This window comes from Heloderma suspectum, chromosome 2, assembly GCF_057233095.1.
Source record: "Heloderma suspectum isolate Gila_16-S chromosome 2, 16-S_ref, whole genome shotgun sequence".
NCBI classification, from domain to species: Eukaryota; Metazoa; Chordata; class Lepidosauria; order Squamata; family Helodermatidae; genus Heloderma; species Heloderma suspectum.
In genome coordinates this window covers 23,231,501-23,256,580 of record NC_139459.1, presented here as the reverse complement: position 1 = coordinate 23,256,580, position 25,080 = coordinate 23,231,501, and the positions used below count along the sequence as shown (strand labels likewise).

The 25,080-nt window shown below is 45.6% G+C and overlaps 1 protein-coding gene across 7 annotated transcripts in view; it reads right to left on the bottom strand.

The window, feature by feature from the left end:
- NEDD4L (NEDD4 like E3 ubiquitin protein ligase) overlaps positions 1 to 2,799 on the bottom strand; it is a 325,991-nt gene extending 323,192 nt beyond the window's left edge. The window contains exon 1 of one of the 7 annotated variants that reach the window (XM_084832979.1): positions 2,275 to 2,799. In XM_084832979.1, coding sequence (XP_084689105.1) covers positions 2,275 to 2,322 — 48 coding nt within the window. In that variant the 5' untranslated portion in view covers positions 2,323 to 2,799. The remainder of the gene's footprint in view (positions 1 to 2,274) is intronic. The other 6 variants (XM_084832988.1, XM_084832980.1, XM_084832990.1 and 3 more) reach the window with 6 other exon arrangements.
- Between the last annotated feature and the right edge of the window lie 22,281 nt (positions 2,800 to 25,080).

Below are 25,080 nucleotides of genomic sequence, written 5' to 3'. Positions count from 1 at the left end.
CTGCTCCATAATCCTTGGGTTCCTTCCAGTCCCGGGGTCTTCAACTGCTATCCCTGCCATTTGCTTTCAGGTTAGAAATAAACCCACACCTCCATACAATATGTGCAACACACATATTCAGCAGCAGAATGAGAATGGGCAGAGGCTGACAGCTTTGTCTCTATCATCACTGCTTGGAAGGGGGTACAGACAAAAGCATGGAGAGGAGACAAGGGACTGATCCTTTACAAAGGGATGAGCTGGAAGAGCCACAGCTCAGTGGTGGAGCACCTGCTTTGCACGCAGAAGGTCCCAGGACTGACTGCCAGCATCTCGGGGTAGGGCTGGAAAAACTCCTGCCTGAAACCCTGGAGAGCTGCTGCCAGACAGTGTCAGCAAAACTGGACTAGATGGACTCATTATAAGGAAGTTTCCTATGTTCCTATAAAGGCTACAAGAATACCTCCCTAATTGATTAGTAATGCTGGGAAATCACCTCCACAGATTGACAGACCGCTCCTACTCTCCTGGCTGGTGCATCTTGCCTGCTGCCTCTATGTTCCCAGTCTCTGTACCAGCCTCCCTCCCTCCCATTCACTCTCTCCTGGCATGCCACTTGTCAAGCCCTGATTTAATAAGATTGCATTGGGAGGGGGATACTCTCTGACATCAAACAAAGCCACCTTCATAGGTCTATTGCTGTATGTTTGGGGTGTGCTTAAAAAAAAAAAGTGAAATAGTAGTAATGGGAGGGGGGCAAAAGAATTTTTCCTTCACATTCTCTTGTCTCCAATTTGGAGATGAGCAAAATCTCAACCATTCCAAAAATGTGATCCTTTTTTGTTGTTGTTTCCATTTCAGAATGAATTGGCCACTTTGAAAGGAGTGTGGATGTGACGGCTGTCCATCACTGCTGATGGAACATGCCATCCAACGTCCTTTTCTCTTATCCAGTTATTGTGTGCTGGAACAGGCCATTACAGAGTTCTCTTGTCCACACTTTCCTCATTCACTTCAATTCATATATGCAAAAAGATATAGGAGTGCAGCTGTCCCCTCCATTGAAGTGAACAACGCTATTCGGGTGACAACGCTTGCTTCGAAATGACACTTTCTAAACTCAAACATCAAAAATATTTGCAGCGAAAGACTCAGTATCTCCAGGAAATATATTTGTGAAATATTTTAATCCCTTCTTCCTGTGAAAGAACACACACATGTGCACACACACACACCACATGAGACAGATGCCCATCATTTCTTTGGCATGATTCACTAGGTACACCAGTCTTCTTAGCGGAACACATATGGAGTTCAGGGAAGAAAATTTAAAATATGCAAAACATTTCGCCAGATTGCATACTAGCAAGTGAAATGCAGAGATATCAGTGTCATGCTCCTATCTTTTATTTCAAGGGGCGGGGGAGGAAATGGAAGAGGTGTGATCCTCCCTCTCCATCCCCCCCCCCAGTTCACCTGCCTGTGCAAAAAAAAAAAAAGTCTGCTCCCCTTTTAACTACCCTCGCTTTCTTCCTCCTCTTCTTCCCAGCTCTCCGTCTAGTTTTCATTCTTAAGCCCCTGGCTTTGCAAGGAAGCAGGACCTGTTATTTACAAAGGACCATCAGCCTCTTTACCCTTGATTTTTGCAAGATTCATAGATCAAGCCTAGAAACCCAAGTACTAAGTTCCGGGGTGGGGTAGGGAGAAGAAAACCACCTACGGAACCTTCTCTCCCCCCTCCAACACAGCTCCCCCCCCCCAAAAAGCTCCCAACTGGAGAAACCAGGCGAGGAATAGAGCTCAAGATTTTGATCGCTTTGCTTTCTGAGCAGCTTTGTTTACAAGATACCGCCTTGATCCCCCTAATAAAGATTATGCGATCAAGCGGCAAGTCCAGCACTGGCGATCTCAGAAAGAGAGAACGGGGGGGGGGGGGTTCTTTGTCGAAAGGGCACCACATCCCCGGTGAGAGCCCATTCATTGCCCTGTTTTGCAAGCCAAGCTTGCAAGAGAACCCCCCCCCCGCGCCCCTTTCCCTTCCTTTCCTCCGCCCCCCAACGCTTCTTCCCCTCTCTCGCCAACAGCAAACCAAGTCCAGGGGAACGGTCAGGGGACTTCCCCGTTTTGCAAGCTGGAATCCTACGGAGAAAGCGTGGGGGGCGGGGAAGGGGGAACAACAAAGAGTGGAAGGAAGGGGGCGACCATCCAAAACCTCCAACCCCAGATCGAATCAAGGCATGAAATGCACAGCCCCCACCCCACCCCACCCCACCCCCGTCCAAACGCCGGACTTACTTCTTCTTCCGAAAGTCCATAGACCGGCTCAACTACCCCAGTCGCCATGGATCCGGAGACTGCGAGAGCGCGTCCCTCGGGGAGGGGGGGGGGGAGCGAAGCCGCCAACGAAGAAACGGAGGAGAGGTCGCGGGAGGGGGGGGCTCGGATTCCCCAAGCAAGCAAGCAAGCAAGCAAGCGGCGATGCACCACCAGGCGGGAGGCGAGCTGTCTCTCTCTCTCGCAGGGCGCCAGTGGCAAAATCCAGGTGAGGAACGAGAGCTTTCTTTTCGTCCGCCCCCAGAGAGGAAGCAGCACGGGCGGGGGGGCGCTGAACACAAATGGAGAGAGACGGGGAAGCCCGCGGCAAGCACAGCGGTTTCCCTTTCGCCGCCGCCGCCGCCGCCCCCTGACGCGAGTGGGAGAAAACACACCCGCAGCACCGGGGATTCGAACCTGCAGCCTCGAGGTCCTTCCTGCTTTTGCCCCGCGCCCGGGCTGACGGACACAATCACGAGCAAGCCCCTGCCTTGCCCAACACCAGCGAAGGGGGGGGTGGAGCCCAGGCCTCTCGCGGGGGCGGGGGGAAAAGCTCGGCGGGACCAATCATAAACGTTATCAATAATGGCAGGCGGAGCTTAAGGAAACTAGTATGTTCGGTTGAGGGCTGGGTTCGTTTCCCCCTAACCATCTATTTCACCCCGGGGTGGGGGGAAGGAAGGAGAAAGAAAGAAAGAAAGAAAGAAAGAAAGAAAGAAAGAAAGAAAGAAAGAAAGAAAATTAGGCGTGGGAGTAATGACCATGATTCTCTGGTTTGTGGGGAGAAAGGGGGGAAGGTTGCAAAACGGATACACGGAGATACATTTCCAGATTATACACTTTGGTAAGATTGTTGCACATATGTATACTTGCAATAAGTTATATCTGCAAATCGTGATAAGCTCTTTGAAACGCGCCAGTAGCGTTAGTTGGTTGAGAATAGTTCGTGCCTAAAACAAAAATAGTAGTAGTGATCCTTGTTGGTTATTCTCGTTGTTTTTATCACACACACACACACACACTCTTTTTCATTCCAGCGCAGCCTATAGCCGTGTATATTCAGGTTTCGAGGCAAACTCCAGAGGAAAAGGCGCCACTCAATGGTCAAGATATGGAACTACCGCTGTAGTTCTGCAAAGAAGGAATTCACGAATTAACCATGTTTTTTTTAAAAAAAACAAAACCAAACCAACCCAGAAGGTAATTATTATGAGTAATATGCAGAGAGAAAGAGAGATAAATTTTGCCTGAATAACAGTGTAAGGAAATGTAGAAGCGTGTGGTTTCTGGCTTTGTAGGATTTGTGTTTTAAGGGTGTCTTTATCAGCTCAACAAATCTCTCTGGTTTGGTTAAAGATCTCCCCTTGTCCCCTCCAGTGCAGCAATGTTTGGGTTACAAACAAAGTAAGATGGTGTTTAAACACAAACAAGTGCCATTCTGAAGTGTTTGTTTTTTGGTTTATTAAAACAGTTTTATTCACAGTCTTCACTGGCCCAACAAAACCTTTATTTTGGATATACTTACACTAGTGTACACTGTAAACATTTTCACTAACTTATATTCATGATGTTTCTTCGTGTTCAAGGGTGACTACAGTGAGATTACATATAAGAGAGAGGCATGCTAAGTGACATCTGGGGGAAATTGGACTTGGAAAATGCCAGAAAGCAAAACTGGTGATTCACTCCTGTTGTAGTACAACCATTTAACATCAGAGGGGAAAGTGCCCCAAACTTTTAAAAACCTAAAATCCTCTTAAAGATTCTTATTCAGAATTCCTCTCCATGTTAAGTCTGTAGAAAACCTAAGAACAAAAACCACCATGTTTCCAAAACTTTGTTGTTGTTTATTCATTCAGTCGCTTCCGACTCTTCGTGACTTCATGGACCAGCCCACGCCAGAGCTTCCTGTCGGCCGTCGACACCCCCAGCTCTCCCAAGGTCGAGTCCGTCACCTCCAGAATACCATCCATCTTGCCCTTGGTCGGCCCCTCTTCCTTTTGCCTTCCACTTTCCCTAGCATCAGCATCTTCTCCAGGGTATCCTGTCTTCTCATTATGTGGCCAAAGTCCTTCAGTTTTGCCTTTAATATCATTCTCTCAAGTGACCAGTATGGCTTTATTTCCTGGAGTATGGACTGGTTTGATCTCCTTGCAGTCCAAGGCACTCTCAGAATTTTCCTCCAGCACCACAGTTCAAAAGCATCTATCTTCCTTCACTCAGCCTTCCTTATGGTCCAGCTCTCGCAGCCATAGGTTACCACGGGGAATACCATTGCTTGAACTATGCGGACCTTTGTTGTCAGTGTGATGTCTCTGCTCTTCACTATTTTATCAAGATTTGTCATTGCTGTCCTCCCAAGAAATAAACGTCTTCTGATTTCCTGGCTGCAGTCAGCGTCTGCAGTAATCTTTGCACCTAGAAAGACAAAGTCTGTCACTGCCTCCACATTTTCTCCCTCTATTTGCCAGTTATCAATCAAGCTGGTTGCCACAATCTCCGTTTTTTGAGTTTTAACTGCAACCCAGCTTTTGCACTTTCTTCTTTCACCTTCATCATGAGGTTCCTCAGCTCCTCCTCACTTTCAGCCATCCAAGTGGTATCATCTGCATATCTGAGACTGTTAATGTTTCTTCCAGCGATTTTAACTCCACCTGTGGATTCATCAAGCCCAGCACGTCGCATGATGTGTTCTGCATACAGGTTGAATAGGTAGGGTGAGAGTATACAACCCTGCCATACTCCTTTCCCAATCTTGAACCAGTCCATTGTTCCGTGGTCTGTTCTTACCGTTGCTAGTTGGTCATTATACAGGTTCCTCAGGAGGCAGACAAGATGACTTGGTATCCCCATACCACCAAGAACTTGCCACAATTTGTTATGATCCACACAGTCAAAAGCTTTAGAATAGTCAATAAAACAGAAATAAATGTTTTTCTGAAACTCCCTGGCTTTCTCCATTATCCAGCAGTAATTGGCAATTTGGTCTCTAGTTCCTCTGCCTTTTCTAAACCCAGCTTGTACATCTGGCAATTCTCGTTCCATGAATTGCTGGAGTCTACCTTGCAAGATCTTGAGCATTGCCTTACTGGCATGTGAAACAAGTGCCACTGTTCGATAGTTTGAACATTCTTTAGTGTTTCCCTTTTTTGGTATGGGGATATAGGTTGATCTTTTCCAATCTTGTGGCCATTCTTGTGTTTTCCAAATTTGCTGGTTATGGCATGCATCACCTTGACAGCATCATCTTGCAAGATTTTAAACAGTTCAACTGGGATACCGTCGTCTCCTGCTGCCTTGTTATTAGCAATGCTTCTTAAGGCCCATTCAACCTCACTCTTCAGGATGTCTGGCTCTAGCTCACTGAGCACACCATCAAATCTATCCTCGATATTATTATCCTTCCTATATAGACCTTCCATATATTCTTGCCACCTTTTCTTGATCTCTTCTGCTTCTGTTAGGGCCTTGCCATCTTTGTTTTTGATCATACCCATTTTTGCCTGAAATTGACCTCCAATGTTCCTAATTTTCTGGAAGAGGTCTCTTGTCCTTCCTATTCTATTATCTTCTTCCGCTTCCGCGCATTGCTTGTTTAAAAATAATTCCTGATCTCTTCTGGCTAACCTCTGGAATTTTGCATTTAATGGGGCATATCTCCCCCAATCACTGTTGCCTTTTGCTTTCCTTCTTTCTTGGGCTACTTCCAGTGTCTCAGCAGACAGCCATCTTGCCTTCTTGGTTTTCTTTTTCTTTGGGACGTTTTTTGTTGCCGCCTCCTGAACAATGTTGCGAACTTCTGTCCATAGTTCTTCCGGGACCCTGTCTACTAAATCTAGTCCCTTAAATCTATTCTTCACCTCCACTGCATATTCATTAGGAATATTCGTGAGCTCATATCTAACTGATCTGTGGGTCTTCCCTATTCTCTTTAGTCGGATTCTAAATTGTGCAATAAGAAGGTCGTGATCTGAACTACAATCAGCTCCAGGTCTTGTTTTTACCGACTGCATAGATGTCCGCCACCTTTGGCTACAAAGGATGCAGTCAATCTGATTTCGGTGTTGACCATCCGGTGAAGTCCATGTGTAAAGTCATCTCTTAGGTTGTTGCAAGAGAGTGTTTGTTATGCACAGTGAGTTGTCTTGGCAAAATTCTATCAGCCTATGTCCCGCTTCATTTTGTTCTCCCAGACCATGCTTGCCTGTAATTCCAGGTGTCATTTGACTACCCACCTTAGCATTCCAGTCTCCTGTAATGAAAATAACATCTCTTTTTGGTGTATTATCCAGTAGGTGCTGCAGATCCTCATAGAACTGATCTACTTCTGCTTCTTCAGCATCTGTGGCTGGGGCGTATATTTGGATCACTGTGATGTTAAATGGCTTACCCTGAATTCGAATTGAGATCATTCTGTCATTTTTTGGATTGTATCCAAGCACTGCTTTAGCCACTTTATTATTAATTATGAAGGCTACTCCATTTCTTCTGTGGTCCTCTTGTCCACAGTAGTACATTTGGTGGTCATCTGATGTGAAGTGGCCCATTCCAGTCCATTTCAGTTTACTGACACCCAAAATGTCTATATTTAATCTCGACATCTCCCCAGTAACCACATCCAATTTGCCCTGGCTCATAGATCTTACATTCCAGGTTCCTATGGTGTGTTGATCTTTAGAACATCGGATTCGTTGTTCACCACCAGCACCGTCGGCCGCTAGCTGTCCTTTCGGCTTTGAGCTAGCTGCGTCATCACATCTGGGGCTAGTTGAACTTATCCTCTGTTCCTCCCCAGTAGCATTTTGACCATCTTCCGACCTGGGAGTCCCATCTTCCGATGCTATACCGACATGTCTGTGGTTGTACTGATCCATTTAGTTTTCATGGAAAGAATACTGGGGTGGGTTGCTGTTACCTTCCCCAGGGATCATATTTAGTCTGACCTTTCTGCCATGACCTTCCCGTTTTGGGTGTCCCTTCACGGTTTAGCTCATGGCGTCATTGAGGTGCTCCAGCACCACGACAAGGTAATGATCTACTTGCTGAAGTTCCAAAACCTTAGAGAATATATTTTCTCAGATTTATATTACCGAAGTTGAAAAGACCTGGATGTGATATATGATAAACAGCTGTTCAAAAACAGGGTTCATCGATAGGGAGGACACATATGCCTCTCAGAAGTAAAAGTTATGTGATTTGGGGGTTGTCCCATTTTCTACCTGGAGAGGAGGCAAACTATAAGTGTCCCCAATTTTGCTTTTCCATCTTGTCTGGATGCTTGTTGGAATGCAGATGGATCCCTCTCTTTTTATATATTATAATATTATAATATAATATTATATATTATATTATTATATATTATTTATATATTATTTTTAAAAGGCTAAAATGGGCTGCCACCTCCTACCCATCTACCAGTCCCACTTCAACACTGGCTGGCTTGCTGTGATGTCACAAATTGTTCATAAACATTCCAGTTGCTGATAAGGAGAAGACTGGTTATAAGATGCTGGAAACCAGTGATGTGAAGGTATAGGAGGTTTCTTGTGGGGCTTGAATCTCATACAAGGCCTATTTCATTTAATTTTCCTATCTAAAAACATTTCAGTTGTATGCCAAGAGGACCAACAGTTTTAATCTGCTTCCTAAATAAAGATTTTTTAAGGAAGCAATCCTATGGCCGCTAGACACTTTGGCCATAGGATATGCTCTTTTCTGGGAACCGAAAAGAGTTCCTGGTTCCTGGAAAACTGACTTCCCCCCTTGTCCATGCTGCCTCCAAGGGAGAAGCCCCATCCTCCATGCTCAGAAGAGGAGCGCAGAGCGACTGCAAAGGGGCATTCCAGGGCGGGGAGAGCGGCGCTGTGCGTACGACACATCGTATGTGTCGTCCAGCAGCTTCCTCTCCTGGCCGCCCCCACCCCCCACTGCTAGACAGCCGAAAATGGCTGTCTAGCGAAAAATAGCAAGGCAGGAGAGGCACGGAGGGAATGATCCCCCCTCCATGCCTCTCCTGCCTTACTTTGGATAGGCGGTCGCCTCCGAGGCAGCAAGCTTGAATGGCCTCCAAGCTTGCTGTGGGTGGGGTGAGATAGGTGAAAATGCTCAGCCCCTTGATGTTAGTCTCCACATTCGGCTTCACTGAAGCATCAGTTTCTGTGGCAATTATAGGAGAAGATCAGGGAAGCTATCTCAAGTTCCATACTCAATGTCCAGAATTAGAGAAGCCCTGTAGCTCATGATCTCATCAACATCTGATCTCCATTTACCCATATGTTTCAAAACTTTCCAGGCCCATGAAGGTGCGCAGTGGCATATCTCTGTGAATCAGATAAAGTGATACCAGCCACCTTATGCTGAAGTCTGATAACAAAACACAGAGGCCCACTTCTTACATTACTTGGAGGACCAGCATGGTTTTATTTCTATTATTTACTAGTGAACGGACCCAGCTTCACATGGGTGAGAATAACCCTGAGTTTGATACAGCAAAGCCTGAAGCAAACCTACCCATCTGTCAGAGTTGGACATATTGTTCCCCACCCCCAACTGAGTGAAGTCAGAGCCGTTTGCACCCCTAGGTAGTGCCCATGGCATGGTGCATCCCTATTGTGGAACCCCAGGAATTGTCAGACTTTTTCCATCTAAACATGCATAGGATTGCACCCTTAATGTGTTTTTAAAACAACATATCCCACAAGGTGCACATCACTAGGGTCCCCTTAGTGTGCATACTGAGTTTCAGTCATCTAGGTTTCAAGGTCTTGGTGGTATGGTGCTGGCAGTCAGACAGACATCTTATTATATATGCATATTACAATTAATAAGCACTTTTCCACCAAAAAAGAACCCTCAAAGTAGCATGCAAAACAATAGCAATAAAATACAACAACAAAAAATCAGCAAAATAAAAACTAAACGACCATTAGAAATAACTATCAAGGACTTGAGTAACAGAGCAAAACCAGTGCAAAATCAACAGCAAAAGCCAGCCGCCTCAACATTGGCTGCCACTATCCTATGACTGCTCCTATGATGTCCTTGATCACATGGTTGGGATGAGCCCCATGGTTCTGTATTCCACTATGAATATGCTCCTAAAGGACCAAACATCACTAACAGGATACATAACCACACAGTTGGCAGAAGTCGCAGATGTTACCAGGGGTGGCATGGGAGCAACTGCAGGCTGGCAGCAGCCACAACTTTCCTAGTAACGTTGCTAAGACTAGGGGTTTAGACAGGAGAAGGTTAATAGGATCAGATGGACTGCTGGAGACAGCCTTAATAGCCATGGCATAGTTCCAAGTGTCTCCTTTGTTAGGGGTAACAAAAGGCCCACAATAACTAGGAAATAGCTGGAGACATGTTTGGAAGGTGAGAGTCACTTTGGTGAATACCTTTCCCCTCCTTTCACTCATCTAAGGATGATGCAGTCTAGGTGGCTGAGAAGGAAACAAAGGGGACAGACTATGGTTGGAGCTCTGTAAGCTCTTTAGGGTTCTGTCTGTCTCCTTGGAGACCTAATGTGGGGGCAACAGACATTGGCTGTCTGTTGGAGTGTTTATGCTGTGCCTCCACCTATGCTCAACCCATATATTTGTACATAAACTCAAATATTACAAAGCATCCATACACCCCCAATGACCTCCTTCCAAAGGGGACCCAACCCAGGTAAGTGCTGAACCCCTGGAGCGTCTCACCACTGGGATAAGCAGGGCAAGGATAACCATGAAAACAGGACCTGAAGGCTAAAGCAATTGTGTATTGGTTGTTTATTTTGTTGCGCTGTCTTTGCTTTCCATCTGAGAAAAATGGAGGCATCTGAATGAACAACCTGAATTCCATTTCACTGTCACACCTGTCAGCCATTGATAGACCTGCTTCCAGAAATAGGTCTGATCATGCGTTTACATTGTAATTTGAAGTGCAAAGAGAGTCAGGATTCACCAAAGCCATGTGCAGAAAAGGGGAGAAGCACAGGATTGCTCATAAACGCACCCCCACCTCACGTCCTGTTTGACAGTGTCCTTCATAATGGGGTCAGATGGAATTTCCTGCTGAAAGACAGAACATTTCTGACTGATGAATGGGTCTGTGATCCAAAGGCAGAAAAATCAGCACTCTCTCGCCCACAACAGCATGAGGGTGATTGGCTGGTTGGTGCCTAAACATCTCATTTTTCATGGCGATTACTGGTTTATTCTCTTGCAAAGATTACATGCATAATTCCTCTTTAGATATTATACTCAGGATAACGGATGGTGCTGGAATGAATACAGGCCTGTGGTTCTCCCTCCTGATGCTACCGGCATCCACACTAGTGATTTATGACAGGTCTCCAAGCCCCTCGGGTGAATACATCCTCTCCTACACCAGTTGTCCATTAATTATTCATAATTGCCAGTCAGAAATTAGATAGAATATGAACTCCAGAGGAGAGCTGACAATGAGCAAACAAGTGCCACAATGCTTACGAAGTATGAGAGGTGGCAGATTTGTCATTTGACTGGAGTAGAGTGGCCATGTGGCCTCTTTTACACAGGACGGTCCTCTATTTAGGGTGCAATCCTATAGAGATAGACAGGCGCCTCCGACCTCCCCTGAAGTCAGAGGCGAGCACATATCCAATGCAGGGCGGAAGCAGCACGGAGAAGAGGATTCTCTCCATGTTGCAGCTGCCATGCACTTTGCCTTAGATGCACGTTTCTGCGCATCTGAGTCCAGCCTCGGGGATGGGGTGGGAATAGGGCTGGAGACCACATAGGAAGCTGTCTAAAACAGCTCCCATGGTCTCCTCCTATCCCCGCCCCCAGGAATGGCCCATTTTCACCCTTCCATGCTCCGTGTTACAAGCATGGAGGCAGCAGCGGTGTGGTTCTCTCCGCCCCAGCTGGGGGGTGGGGGCGGGAAGCACAATTTCCCAGCTACAAGCTCGTAGCGCTGTCTATGAACTCATAGCTGGGAAATGAACAATCCTGCAGGATTGCTCTCTCCAAGGATGCCAGAGGACTGTCCTTTATTCTGAGGCATCCTCTATTTGAAGGGCTGCCTAGCCCAAGTCAGGATGAAAGACAACAATCCATCCAAAGGAAGAGCTGGGCCTTGGAGCTGTCCATCAGCCATGAGCACCTGGATGGCAGACAGAGCAATGCACACCGGTCACCTGGTCACAGCTTTCCACACTGTGGTGAGATGTCCTGTGTTTTTATTTAAATTATCATAATTATTTCTAAATTTGCAGGTATATGTAACTATTAACATATTCAAATTTGATGAAAATAGGCGTCCCCTTTTGTCCTCTTTTCTGGTGATTCATAAGTGGCCATCCTAGATTGGAGATGGTGAGGGGCTAGAGCTGCATCATCACAGGCCTGGGGTGGGTCACGGGAGATCAAATCCATCTCCCAACCCCAAGGAAGTGCCATCCACAAAGCAGTTCAGGGTCAGCTCCAGCTTGAGGAGGCTCTTGCCACAGTGCCCTTTGGTGAGTCCCCTCCTACACTGGGATTACCTGTTGGCAGTGGCATTCTTTCATCTGTTACTGGGTGGGTGACCCTCTGATTGACACCAGTGGACACCATTTAAACTTTCCCACAATGCCACAGAGCACCCAATGTAGAGTTGCTGTCTGGAGCATTATGGGAAATCAAAATTGTGTCCCCCACCCCACCAGGGTCTGCCATTTTTATTTCCCACAATGCCCCAGGGCAATGCTATGTCAGGCTCTCTGGGCCTTGTGGGAATGTTTCAGTGGAGGCTTGTAGCTGCCTCCCGCCTGGTGCAGAAGGCCCAGCAGAGGCATTAGTGCCAGGGGGCCCTGGCAACTGCCAGCCCTGGAGCAGCCCATACATACATGAACATGCATAATCCAGACCACAAGATATCACAAGCAGTTAGCAGGATGGAGTGGAGGGCAGCAAACCAAGATGCAGACAAGCGAGATCTGGACGATTCAAGCAACCAAACCAGAATACACTCTCCAGAGAAGACAGAGAACCTGCTCAGATCACTTTGGGCATCTTTGGATCACCACTCTGCTTCCATGAGAGGAGATTGCAGGCATTCCTCAATGGAGTCCAGCAAAACCCTCCTTCCTCTGTCCATGCTGCTGCCACGTTGTTATTGTTGTCCTGTTCTTGTTTACAACACTGTGTTTGCTAAAAAGCCTCCAGAGCAGCCAAGCAGCAGTTCAAGTAGAGGCTCACAAATGAGCCATTTGGCAACCTGCTCATCCTCAAGTGCCAGGTATGGCTCCTCTCCTGCTTCCACTGAGAGCCAGGGCAGCTGTTACCCCAGCCAGCTAGCCCCTGGAAATAGCTGCTCGCACAAGAGATCTTCTAACACAAAGAGCATGACGTCTAAAGTGGGAACATGGAGAGTCATAGAATAGTAGGGTTGGAAGGGGCCTATAAGACCATTGAGTCCAACCCCCTGCTCAGTGCAGGAATCCAAGTCAAAGCATCCCTGACAGATGGCTGTCCAGCTTCATCTTGAAAGCCTCCAGTGTGGGAGAGCCCACCACCTCCCTACGTAATTGGTTCCATTGCTGTACATGCTCTAACAGTGAGGAAGTTTTTCCTGATGTCCAGCTGGAATCTGGCTTCCTGTAACTTGAGCCCAGAAGACTATTAACATCCCTTTAAAGCAGCCTTCCCCAACCCGGTGCCCTCCAGATGTTTTGGACTTCAACTCCCATCAGCCCTAGCCAATGTGGCCAATGGCCAGGAATGCTGAGAGTTGCCCTCTGAACCATCTGGAGGTGACCAGGTTTGGAAAGTGCATTCTAATATTCTTTAAAGCTGTCTTAGCCTGGGGTTCCTGATCCTGTCAGGTCCTGGTCAAACCAGATTTGTCGGTTGCCAAAGTGAGACAAAGTCACAAATGGATCAGGTTAACAGTTTACTGATTATACCAAGGTTATAAATGGATGCAGAAAGAAATGCAAATATAGCTCACACTTCAGCAGACCAGAGCAGCCTGTCAAGGTGGACACTGAGCCCACAGAATACCAGAGTAGTTCTGATACTGAGGAAGAGCAGTCGCTCCTGGGAGAGGAGCGCGCTCCTCTTTCCCAGGACCAACAGCTGACGGAGATTCCTCCCACCAGCATTCCTAGTTTAGTTAGCAGTCCAGGGAGTGACCAAGCACAGATAGCAGACTTGGTGGATGCGCGACGCAGACACAGAGAGCAGCGCCAGATGGAGGGCGCGGAAAGGAGGCGAAGTGCCAGGTTGGCGTGCAAACAACGGCTGCGCCCAGAGGCTCCAAGGGAAAAGGGGAGGGACTCTCCCTAGTCCTTAAGTTCAGGGGTCTGCCAGTAATTCCCTTTCAAACGGGGACCAACTGTTCCAACTTAGGGCATAGGTACTGTGCTGCTCAGATCTAGTTGCAATCGGTATAGTTGTTAAGTTGTAAAAGAAGAATAAAGCTTTGAAAGGAATTCCTTTGTCTGTGTCTGGACTTGGCTACTGGTTTAGACAGAGAGAGACCTCCAAGGAGCCCTTGACACAGCCCTCTGTCACAGCTGATGTTGTGCTGGGGTCCCCACAGCACGTGAGATGCCACCTCATGGACCAAGAGATTTCTCCAGGTTGGTAGTGCACGTTTTCCCCCTTGGAGTGAGACCAACGAGCAAGTCCAAACTCCTGGATTTAATAGCTATCTCTCCCTAGTTCAGGAGCTGACAGGCTGGCACACACACCTTTCCCCTTTCGAGAGAAGGGGGGCTTTCCTTCCCACAGGAAGTGAAACTTATCTCACAGGATGCGATCATAATGTGGGCCACAACAGCTGTGGCTGTACTTGCTTGGTACCAATTATCTCATGTGAGAAGCCCACTAAAAGCTGCCCATTATAGAGGCCTCCTTGGTTACTCAAATCTTCCCACTATGTTTGGCTATGCAGGTCTCTATACATTACAAAACAGCAGATGGGACACTGTGTCAGTTCAATCCTGGCTCCTTGCCAGTTCTTACAGTGTCAAATTCACTACAAAAGCCATCTAAGCTTGTGGCCTCCACCACCACCACATTTTGTGGCCGTGGATTCCATAAATGTATTAATGATATGTCATGGAAAGAAGTGCTTCCTTCTGTTCGCCCTGATTCTCCCGCCAATCAGTTACATCGGAACATAGAGACATAGGAAGCTGCCTTACACGGAGATCAGATCCTTAGTCCATCTAGTCCAGTATTGCTGACACTGGCTGGCAGCGGCTCTCCAGGGTTTCAGGCAAGAGTTTTTCCAGCCCTGCCTAGAGATGCCGGGGATTGAACCTGGGACCTTCTGCCTGCAAAGCAGGTGCTCTGCCACTGAGCTGTGGTCACTCTCCTGGATGACCCTGTGACATTATATGATACAAACGGAAAAGGTTTCAAAATGTAACATCAAGGCCAGAGTCCTTGGGAAGAGTGGACTGCTGGATGGTCCTAAGTGAGGTACAGATTGGATGCCACTGAAAGTGCCCTACTCAGCTGCTTTGGAGAACACCCGGTATTCCAGTGGCTTTCCTAGCATAGCAGTAGGGAAAGGGGGAGCGGGGAGGGGTCTACTTAGAGAAGGTCTGTGGCTCAGTGGTAGAGCACATGCTCTGCATGCAGGAGGCCTCAATTCGATCCCCAGCATCTCCAGGTACAGCTGGAAAAACTCCTGCCTGAGCCCCCGGAGAGCCACTGCTAGGGATGTACAGATTTTCTTAAATCTGTTTCATCTGTGTTTCGCAGGTTGTCAGACATCTTTTGTTCCATCATCCGCTCATTGATGGAATCGGATTTTTTCTTGTAGGGATGCAGAATTTTGTTCCACTTGCACAGGTGGAACTAACAAAATTAGTGCAAATGTGAATTTGTGCAAATCCCCCCCCCAGTAAAAAAAAAAAAAAACACTCCGCAAGTCCATGGAATCTGCGTGACTCAGGAAAAACCAGCCTACTGCGGAATCCAGCAGTCGGAGTCATAGCAATCTGAACTCATATGAATCTGTGGTGGATTTCTTCAATATCCGTTGTCACTGTCAACAATAATGGGGTAGATCATAGAATCATAGAATAGTAGGGTTGGAAGGGGCCTATAAGACCATCGAGTCCAACTCCCTGCTCAATGCAGGAATCTAAGTCAGAGCATCACCGACAGATGGCTGTCCAGACTCATCTGGAGATGGACCCATGGGCTTGACACATGGCAGCATCCTGCATCCCTGTGCTTAGCTCCTTTGAGGAGCCTCTCTGCAACCTGTTTCCTACATGCATGTACAGGGAGCAGGATCATGCCATTATTCTTTTTGGGGGGAGGAGTGATGGTATTAACATATGTCCAGCAGGAAGAAGGTTCTGATTTATGTATCCAAGAGTTTAGTATTATGACCAAGAGGTGAAAGGGGGACTCCTCCTCTGCCACAGCTGCCAGTTCAGTTATGACCTGAAGCACGGAGATTGATACCCTTGGTAAGTGTTTAGCCTAGCTATCTAGTGAGGAACCTACAGATGTTATTTCCATTTACCCAAATGCCAAATCCCTCTTTTTTTTCATAGTCCCTCCTGACGAAGCCATTTCCTAACTAAAACCTTCCAGCGGTGGAATTCCCTCAGTTCCTTATATGCTGCATTTAAAACAACTTCCTTCTATCCATTGAAAATTTATGGCTACTTCCACCCACCCACTTCATTTTATTGATGTTAAATATGTCAACAAAATCCATGTAGTACACAGGCCTGTAGAAAGGAAGTACAGAGAGACTTAACAGGTTGCAAGCAAAGCCTCACCTCAAACACAAAGAACTATAGCTTTAACTGATTAATTGGGTGCAATTATTTCACTAAATCTTCAATCACAGGTTAACACTTAGTCTGATTCATCAGTGGTGCTGCCAACAAGCAAAAATACACTTGGGTTCAGGATGCGTACAGGACAGAGGTGGAAACAGTGTGGCCCGCCTGTGTGGCCAATGGTCAGAGATGTTGGGATGGTGCCCAAGTATTGCCGTGGCCTCCAGATGTGCTAGTCTACAATTCCTATCATCCCCAACCAACACGAACAATTGCCATAGTGGATGGGGATGATGAGAGTTGTAATCACACATGTGGAGAACACCAGGTGGGGTAAGCAGCTATAGCACAATGGACAAGTGTAGACTTACATATTTATTATTTATTATGTCTCTATACTGCCTCATAGCCAAAGCTGTCTGGGCAGTTTACAAAAGTTAAAATATTAAAATACAATAAACAAAATTTAAAAGCTATTTACATAAAAGCATACGGACAATATACACAAACAACATATAACTAAAAACAACTTTGAACTACAGTTTAACAAAAAATCCAACAGTTTAAAAACAGCACACAGGAGTCAGCACACGGAACAAGAGTTCTCAAAAGGGAAGGCCTGCCAGAATAACAGAATCTTTAATTCCTGCTTAAAGACCTTCAAAGAGGTCAGAAGGCACATTTCAACCAGCAGGACATTCCATAACTGAGGGGCAGCAAAGGAAAAGGTCCTCTTGTGCGTGGCTGCTAATCTCACATTAGGCAGCTACAACAGATAGCCCTCAGAGGACCTTAGGTGGTGGACTGGGATACAGGGGAGAAGGTGCTTCCTAAGGTACCTTGGACCTAGACCATATAAGGCTTGAAAGGTAAGAACCAGCATTTTATATTTTGCTCAGAAACAAATTGGCAGCCAGTGTAAAGATTTTAAAACCAGTGTAATATCATCTCCATGGGATGTCCCAGACTTAGTATATAAAGGGTCTCCAAACTTTTCATTGGCCACATTTGGAATTTTGAGTGTCATGGGCACTCTTGCAAAATGGCTGCCATGGGGTCTTGCCCATTTATAAAATGGTTGTAGTCCCAAAACACTCATTTTCCAGAAGGCAAACTAGTGCAGCTAAAAGAAAAGTAACTTGCCCAAGAACAAGGCAGAGGTGAGGGCTGAGCTCCAAAATCCAAATGATTCTTTTGAACCCAAATAAGGATAGTGATGGAGGGTGGCACTTTGCTGTGGAGCCTGCCAGCATCCCAGTTTTTTAAAAGTGTCATTAAAAAATATTAATATAAACCAGGAAGGGCTGGGATCCTGGCAGGCATCAAGAGGGGTGTCTGCAGGCACACTGGTGCCCATAAGCACCATGTTGGAAACCACAGTCCTAGGCTCACCCCGTAGCTATGACATCTCAGAAGAATTGGGAGAGCTACACACACCTTTAGACAGGTGTCAAAGTTCCCCTTATGATCTGGACACCTTGAGGAACTCCTTAAGGATCTCTTGCCCCCTTAAGAATCCCACCTTCCTTTTTTTATCTTCCCCCTTCCTCTAATGTGGGGTTTAGGCTGTAGATGGGGCATGACTGACACTCTAGACACAGAGTTTAACCACAACAGCTTACTAGTAAAATAAAAGCAAAGAAATTACAACTAAATTGACACAATAGAGCTGAGTGATACAAAAGGCATTAAAAGAAAAGAAAATTTGGAAAACGCAAGTTCCTTTACCCTAGCTGTCCTTAGACTTTTCTAGGTTGCTTCTTCCTGCTCACTCTTCAGACTCCGCTCTAACTTGAGGCTCTGGGTGTCTCTGCTCTTATTGGCCCTCTCACTCTTGCTCTCACTGCAGCCTTGTCTTTCTGACTCTTACTGGCTTTCTCACTCTCTTTATATACCCTCCTCCCTCAAAACCGAAAGTACTGCTTCAAACCTGGAGAAATTAAACTGGAGTGGAGAAATGAAACTGACATTTAACCAGAGAAATGAAGCTACTCCTCTCAGGGTTATCCCCTCCCAACAGAAAGCTCCAGGCCTCTAAGCCTGACCTTTCCCCCTTTGCCTATGTAGGCCTCAAACCTTCACAACAGGGTAGTGTCACAGCCAATCAGAGTGACTGGCACATAGACCAGCCTATCTGTCTCCCCTGTGTATGCCCCAGGATGCCCTACACCTTGTCCAGCCTCTTCTGTCCCATCCAGTCATGGTTCCCTCCCGTTCATTTGGTTAACTGCTATTGTGTCTCCTTATTTTCCCTGTGAATAAATCTCCCCCCACCCCCACCTTAGTTTTTGACTGCCATAGAACTCTTAAAAGGCACATCATAACCCTGTGATAACCCCTGTCAGCTGTGTAACAGCTAGCCAATTTCAAATAACCCATGAGATCTAAATGACCTAGCAGAGTAATTGCCTGATCAACCATTTGGTTGCTGTGCAATGTCAGCACTTGGTCTCGTCACCCCATGTTATCCCAAGAAACAAAGTCCCTCATCTACTTCCTGCCATGTCAAAGGTGGAGAAAGGGAAAATACTGGCATGGATGTTTTGCCAAGTTTCACAATATGTCAAGTTATGAACGTGCTATGGGTGTTTTGCTCTCTTGGAGAAAATATGGCCAGCTGGAAGGTGTTTTTAACACGTTATTTATTAAGATTCATGAAGCATTAAGGAAATCCAGCTACCCCACAGTGACAGGGAAATTATAACATTATCATTAAAAATTATTAGTCAATGTGGCCAACTCAGTTCCAGAAGCATTTCATTATTGGTTGGTGTAATTATAAATAAGCAACATAAATAATATGTTCCTAACAGCCTCTGTTCTCGAGAATTTCTCCCCACCCCAGCTACAAATGGGATATCACATTTTCGAGATCTTGTGGTAGGTAATTTTTTTGTAACATGCCAATGTACTGGAGGTTGCAAAGTGGCAATCTGTTACCTCCCAAACAATGTCCATTTTTAAATGGTCAAAACACGAACGCAGTTTCCAATCCTTGCTTTGCAATTCTGAGCAGCGATCTGCTGGCATATTATGAATGCCACAGTATGCTAGTTGAAACAGTAGCAAGAGGTTATTCAAACAACAATGGAAAAATGTGCTCCTAGTTCTGATCTTGAGTGCATGGTTGCTTGTTCCAACATGCTTGTATAACAGATCCCTTTAGGATGCAGATGCTGACTCATCATGAGAAAACTTCAAGTAAAACCACAAATTCTCCTTTCTTTTGTAGCATTTCTGAGATTATTGGGAAGTAAAACAACAATATTCTTCCCTACATATTACTCTTTATTTATGCAATGCTTAATTTGAGGAAGAGTGTGAGGACCCAAGGCCTTTTTGACCACTGCAGATCCTACTTCGAATCACCAGGTCAGGTGCTTTGGTCAGTGTCTCTCCTCACACTGCCACTTTTAGGCTCTCACACACAACCCTCTGTTGGTGTATTGGGATGCTTCACCACTCTCTCCATTGCTGCCACTGATAACCCTTTAGGGCTGCTGTCTTTCTTTTTGGTAGCACAGACCAAGCAGCCAGGACATGGGGGTTATTCCACGAAACCCTTCCTAATAATAATAAAAAAAGAGGAAACTGTCTTTTAAAACTGAAAACAACGAAGGTTTATTTGGTACAACAGGATTAGAAATAGGAACTGGGTTGGGATAAGGAAAGGATATCAGGGATGATAATTAAAATAAGTCAACACTATAAACTACACAATATAACTCCTGCTTTTAGCTTTATGTTCAAAAACCTCTCACACACTATCTGACACACTCTCTATCCCACAGACTATCTCACTAGATATTCTCACTCTTATCTCCCAATCTCAACTCAGACTTCTTTAGCTGTACCCAATCTACCTTCCTCCCCTTCATGGATCACTGCCTTGTTGTGGCGAAGGGGCTTGCGTAACTCAGTGAAGCCATAAGCTATGCTGTGCAGGGCCACCCAAGACGGACAGGTCATGGTGGAGAGTTCTGACAAAATGTGGTCCACTGGAGAAGGAAATGGCAACCCACTCCAGTGTTCTTGCCAAGAAAACTCCATGGAACGTATCACAAGGCTAAAAGAGATGACGCTGGAAGATGAGCCCCTCAGGTCGGAAGGTGTCCAATATACTACTGGGGAAGAGCAGAGGGAATTTCCAAGTAGCACCAGAAAGAGTGATTCAAAATCACAGTAATTCAAGTCTATGCCCCAACCACTGATGCCGAAGAAGCTGGGGTTGATCGGTTCTATGAAGACCTACAACACCTTCTAGAACTAACACCAACAAAAGATGTCCTCTTCATCATAGGGGATTGGAATGCTAAAGTAGGAAGTCAAGAAATCACTGGGATAACAGGCAAGCATGGCCTTGGTGTACAAAATGAAGCAGGACAAAGGCTAATAGAGTTTTGCCAAAAAAAAAACCGACACGCTGATCATAGCAAACACTCTTTTCCAACAGCACAAGAGACGACTCTACACATGGACATCACCAGATGGTCAATATCAAAATCAGATTGATTATGTCCTTTGCAGCCAAAGATGGAGAAGCTCTATACAGTCAGTAAAAACAAGACCTGGAGCTGACTGTGGCTCAGATCATGAGCTTCTTATTGCAAAATTTTGGCCTAAATTGAAGAACATCGGGAAAACCACTAAACCATTCAGGTATGACCTAAATCATATCCCTTATGAATATACAGTGGAGGTGAGGAATAGATTTCAGGGATTAGACCTGATAGACAGAGTGCCTGAGGAACTATGGACGGAGGTCCGTAACATTGTTCAGGAGGCAGCAACTCAATGCATCCCAAAGAAAAAGAAATGCAAGAAAGCCAAGTGGCTGTCTGATGAGGCTTTACAAGTAGCTGAGGAAAGAAGGGAAGCAAAAAGCAAGGGAGAAAGGGGAAGATATATCCAACTGAATGCAGAGTTCCAGAGAATAGCAAGGAGGGACAAGAAGGCCTTCTGAAATGAACAATGCAAAGAAATAGAGGAAAACAACAGAATGGGAAAGACTAGAGATCTCTTCAAGAAAATTGGAGATCTCAAGGGAACGTTTTGTGCAAAGACGGGCATGATAAAGGACAAAGAAGGCAGGGACCTAACAGAAGCAGATGAGATTAAGAAGAGGTGGCAAGAATACACAGAAGAACTATACAGGAAAGATCTTAATGTCCCTGATAGCCATGAAAGTGCAGTCACTGAACCTGAGCCAGACATTCTAGAGAGTGAAGTCAAGTGGGCCTTAGGAAGCATTACTAACAACAAAGCTAGCGGAGATGACAGTATTCCAGCTGAGCTATTTAAGATCCTAAAAGATGATGCTGTTAAAGTGCTGCAGTCAATATGCCAACAAATCTGGAACACTCAACAGTGGCCACAAGACTGGAAAAGGTCAGTTTACATTCCCATTCCAAAGAAGGGCAATGCCAAAGAGTGTTCGAACTACTGTACAATTGCACCCATTTCACATGCCAGCAAGGTTATGCTGAAAATCCTAGAAGCTAGGGTTCAGCAGTATGTGAACTGAGAACTACTGGAAGTACAAGCTGGGTTTCGAAGAGGCAGAGGAACTAGAGATCAAATTGCCAACATTCGCTGGATCATGGAGAAAGCAAGAGAATTCCAGAGAAACGTCTATTTCTGCTTCATTGACTACGCTAAAGCCTTTGATTGTGTGGATCACAACAAACTCTGGCAAATTCTTAAAGAGATGGGAGTACCAGACCACCTTACCTGTCTCCTGAGAAACCTGTACGAGAAGCGACAGTAAGAACCGGACATGGAACAACCGATTGGTTCAAGATTGGGAAAGGAGTACGACAAGGCTGTATATTGTCGCCCTGCTTATTTAATTTATATGCAGAGTACATAATGAGAAAAGCCAGGTTGGATGAATCACAGGTCGGAATTAAGATTGCCAGGAGAATTATCAACAACCTCAGATACGCAGATGATACCACCCTAATGGCAGAAAGCAAAGAGGATCTCAAGAGCCTCTTGTTGAGGGTGAAAGTGGAGAGTGCAAAAGCTGTTTTGAAACTCAACATTCAAAAAACTAAGATCACAGCATCTGGCCCCATCACTTCCTGCCATATAGAAGGGGAAGAAATGGAAGCAGTGACAGATTTTATTTTCTTGGGCTCCAAGATCACCGCAGATGGTGACTGTAGCCATGAAATTAAAAGACGCTTGCTCCTTGGGAGGAAAGCTATGGCAAACCTAGACAGCACAGTAAGAAGCAGAGACATCACCTTGCCAACAAAGGTTCGTCTAATCAAAGCTATGGTTTCCCCAGTAGCTATGTATGGCTGTGAGAGATGGACTATAAGGAAGGCTGAGTGCCAAAGAATTGATGCTTTCGAACTGTGGTGCTGGAGAAGACTCTTACGAGTCCCCTGGACTGCAAGGAGGTCAAATCAGTCAATCCTAAAGGAAATCAACCCTGACTGTTCATTGGAAGGACAGATACTGAAGCTGAAGCTCAAATATTTTGGCCACCTAACGCGAAGAGAAAACTCCCTGGAAAAGACCCTGATGCTGGGAAAGATTGAAGGCAAAAGGAGAAGGGGACGGCAGAAGATGAGATGGCTAGATAGCATCACTGATGCAATGAATATGGACTTGAGCACACTCCGGGAGAGAACGCAGGACAGGAAGGCCTGGCGTGCTATGGTCCATGGGATCACGAAGAGTTGGACATGACTGAACGACTGAACAACAACAACAACAACAACAACAAATCTACCTTCCTGCCAGACTGATATGACTCCCTAGAAGCAATCCCCCCACCTTTTTTCTGCACAAGCTCTCATTTTCTGCACAAGCACACTGCATTCCATTTTCACTCAGCCACTCCCCCCTTCTTCCACTTGCCAAACTGTCATTCTTGCCCTCACTCTGCCAAACCCCCACCTCACACTCACCTGTCAATCATTCCAGACACATACCAGCCACCATACACGTATACAAACCTTTACTATATACATATTGTGCATGTGTAATCGCCACAAGGAGAAGGAGGCACAGATACTGAAGCCTAGTGTCTTCCTTCTAATCTGGAAGACATCTAGACATGCTCAGAGACACCCTTATTACTACTTAACATTACTGCTGTTCCACATTTAATATGCATGCCATCACATACCTATTTTTACATGATTATTTGGGATTTGGAAAAGCACATATACCTCTTAGCAAAATAGACTCTTGTGTGATTGTCACATACGATCATGTATGCATTTTGGGGACACAGACACATGTATATATATATATATATATATATATATATATATATATATATATAGTCCTGCTAGTGTGTATGTTAGTATGCACATGTACATGTGAATATTATTTGTTTGTTTGCTTACAGCATTTTTACTCTGCTCTTCAGCCAGAAAAGGCTCTCAGAGCAGAGATTATTAATAATAAAACAGTTCTTGCCCTCAGGCTTGCAATCTAAATTATACAATATAAAAGGGAAAAGGATTGGGAGGGAGGAGGAAATGTATGAAGGGAGTATGAGAGTGTGTCTGTGCAACAGAAAGAGAGAAAGAGGAAGACAGGCAGGCAGTCAATCAGTTTCATGCATTCAGCTTGTGCATAAGCAGGAGTATGGGTAGAGAAGATGGAGCAAATCCTGGTGGAAATAAGGAACAATTGAGAAATTGCTCTGACTCGACAGAGAGATCTAGGTATGTAGTAGGTATAAAGAAATAATGTGGCAGATATTATGATCTGCAGGGGGAAAGTCATGGGACACACTCATCACAATAAGCCGCTGCATGCTGCATCACTCTTTATTCCAGAAAGCACACCCCTTGACAAGCAATGAACCAGGTATGTTTTTCATCCATTAGCCATCAGATGGCATTTGCTGAGCGTGGAATGCCTACATAGGACCAAAAGCAGGCAGCAACCAGTAAGCAGGCCTGCATTTAATAATCAGGAATGTATTTGCAAAAGAAACCCCTTCTGGACTCTGTCATGGCTAGGAATACCCAGAAGAAGCTGAGCTACATACTGATTATGGACACTTAGACTGCCATCTTCTAAAGCAACCATGGTGTTCCTCTGCAAATGCAGGAGCATCATTTCAGGGGAGAATCTGCAAGGGGGTCGGGTTGCTTGACTATTCTCCAGCCTGCTCATTGTTCTCTGCAGTTCCTTTCCCCATCTGGCTTATCCCAGTTCTCCTGCAGCTGGTTACAAGACTGGAAATAAGCCCGGGAGGGAAGGGCAGGGGAGTGTGTGTGTGTGTGTGTGTGTGTTACTGAGAAGAACCAGCAAGTTGTGGAAGGATTAAGCAAACTCCCTCTCGCAGGTCTTCCCCGTCAATGACCCACCTCCCACATTACTGTTTAGTGGAAATACATGTTTGCAAGTCAATGTGCAGGCCTGCCCCTTAGATGGGGGCGGGGGCGGGCTTGCTGCTCTCCAGAGGCTGGGGCCGATAGCGATTGCAGTCCACCAACATCTAGAGGGCCTAGAGATGTGAAGGCCCAGGAAAAGCCCCCCCCCAAAAAAAATGTGGGAGAAAGATTGTTTCCCCCCCCCTGTTTTTTTCCCAAGGACCTTTTTTTGTTTTTCTGGGAGGGGAAATGAACAATTGGATTAATTTTCTTTTAGAATGGTGAATAAAATGTTTAAAACAAGGTGAACATGTATTCCTACCCTGTCTTTACCCTCCCAAAACTACTTCTAAAAGCCATGAGATGGAAAGACCACTTTCATAGGAAGACCATTCCCAAATTTCTGGGAATTTTGAAACCATGGGGGAAATGCTTTTAACTCCTTTCTGCAAGATTCCCCAGCATAGTTATTCTATATTAAAATTACTGATCTAATGTATCTTTTACTGATAGACACTTAGGGATGCTCCAAGTCATACACAGTTTCTCAACATGTGACTAGAGTTATTGTTGTTGTTCAGTCATTAAGTCGTGTCCGACTCTTCGTGACCCCATGGACCATTGCACACCAGGCGTTCCTGTCCTCCGCTCTCTCCCGGAGTGTGCTCAAGTTCATGT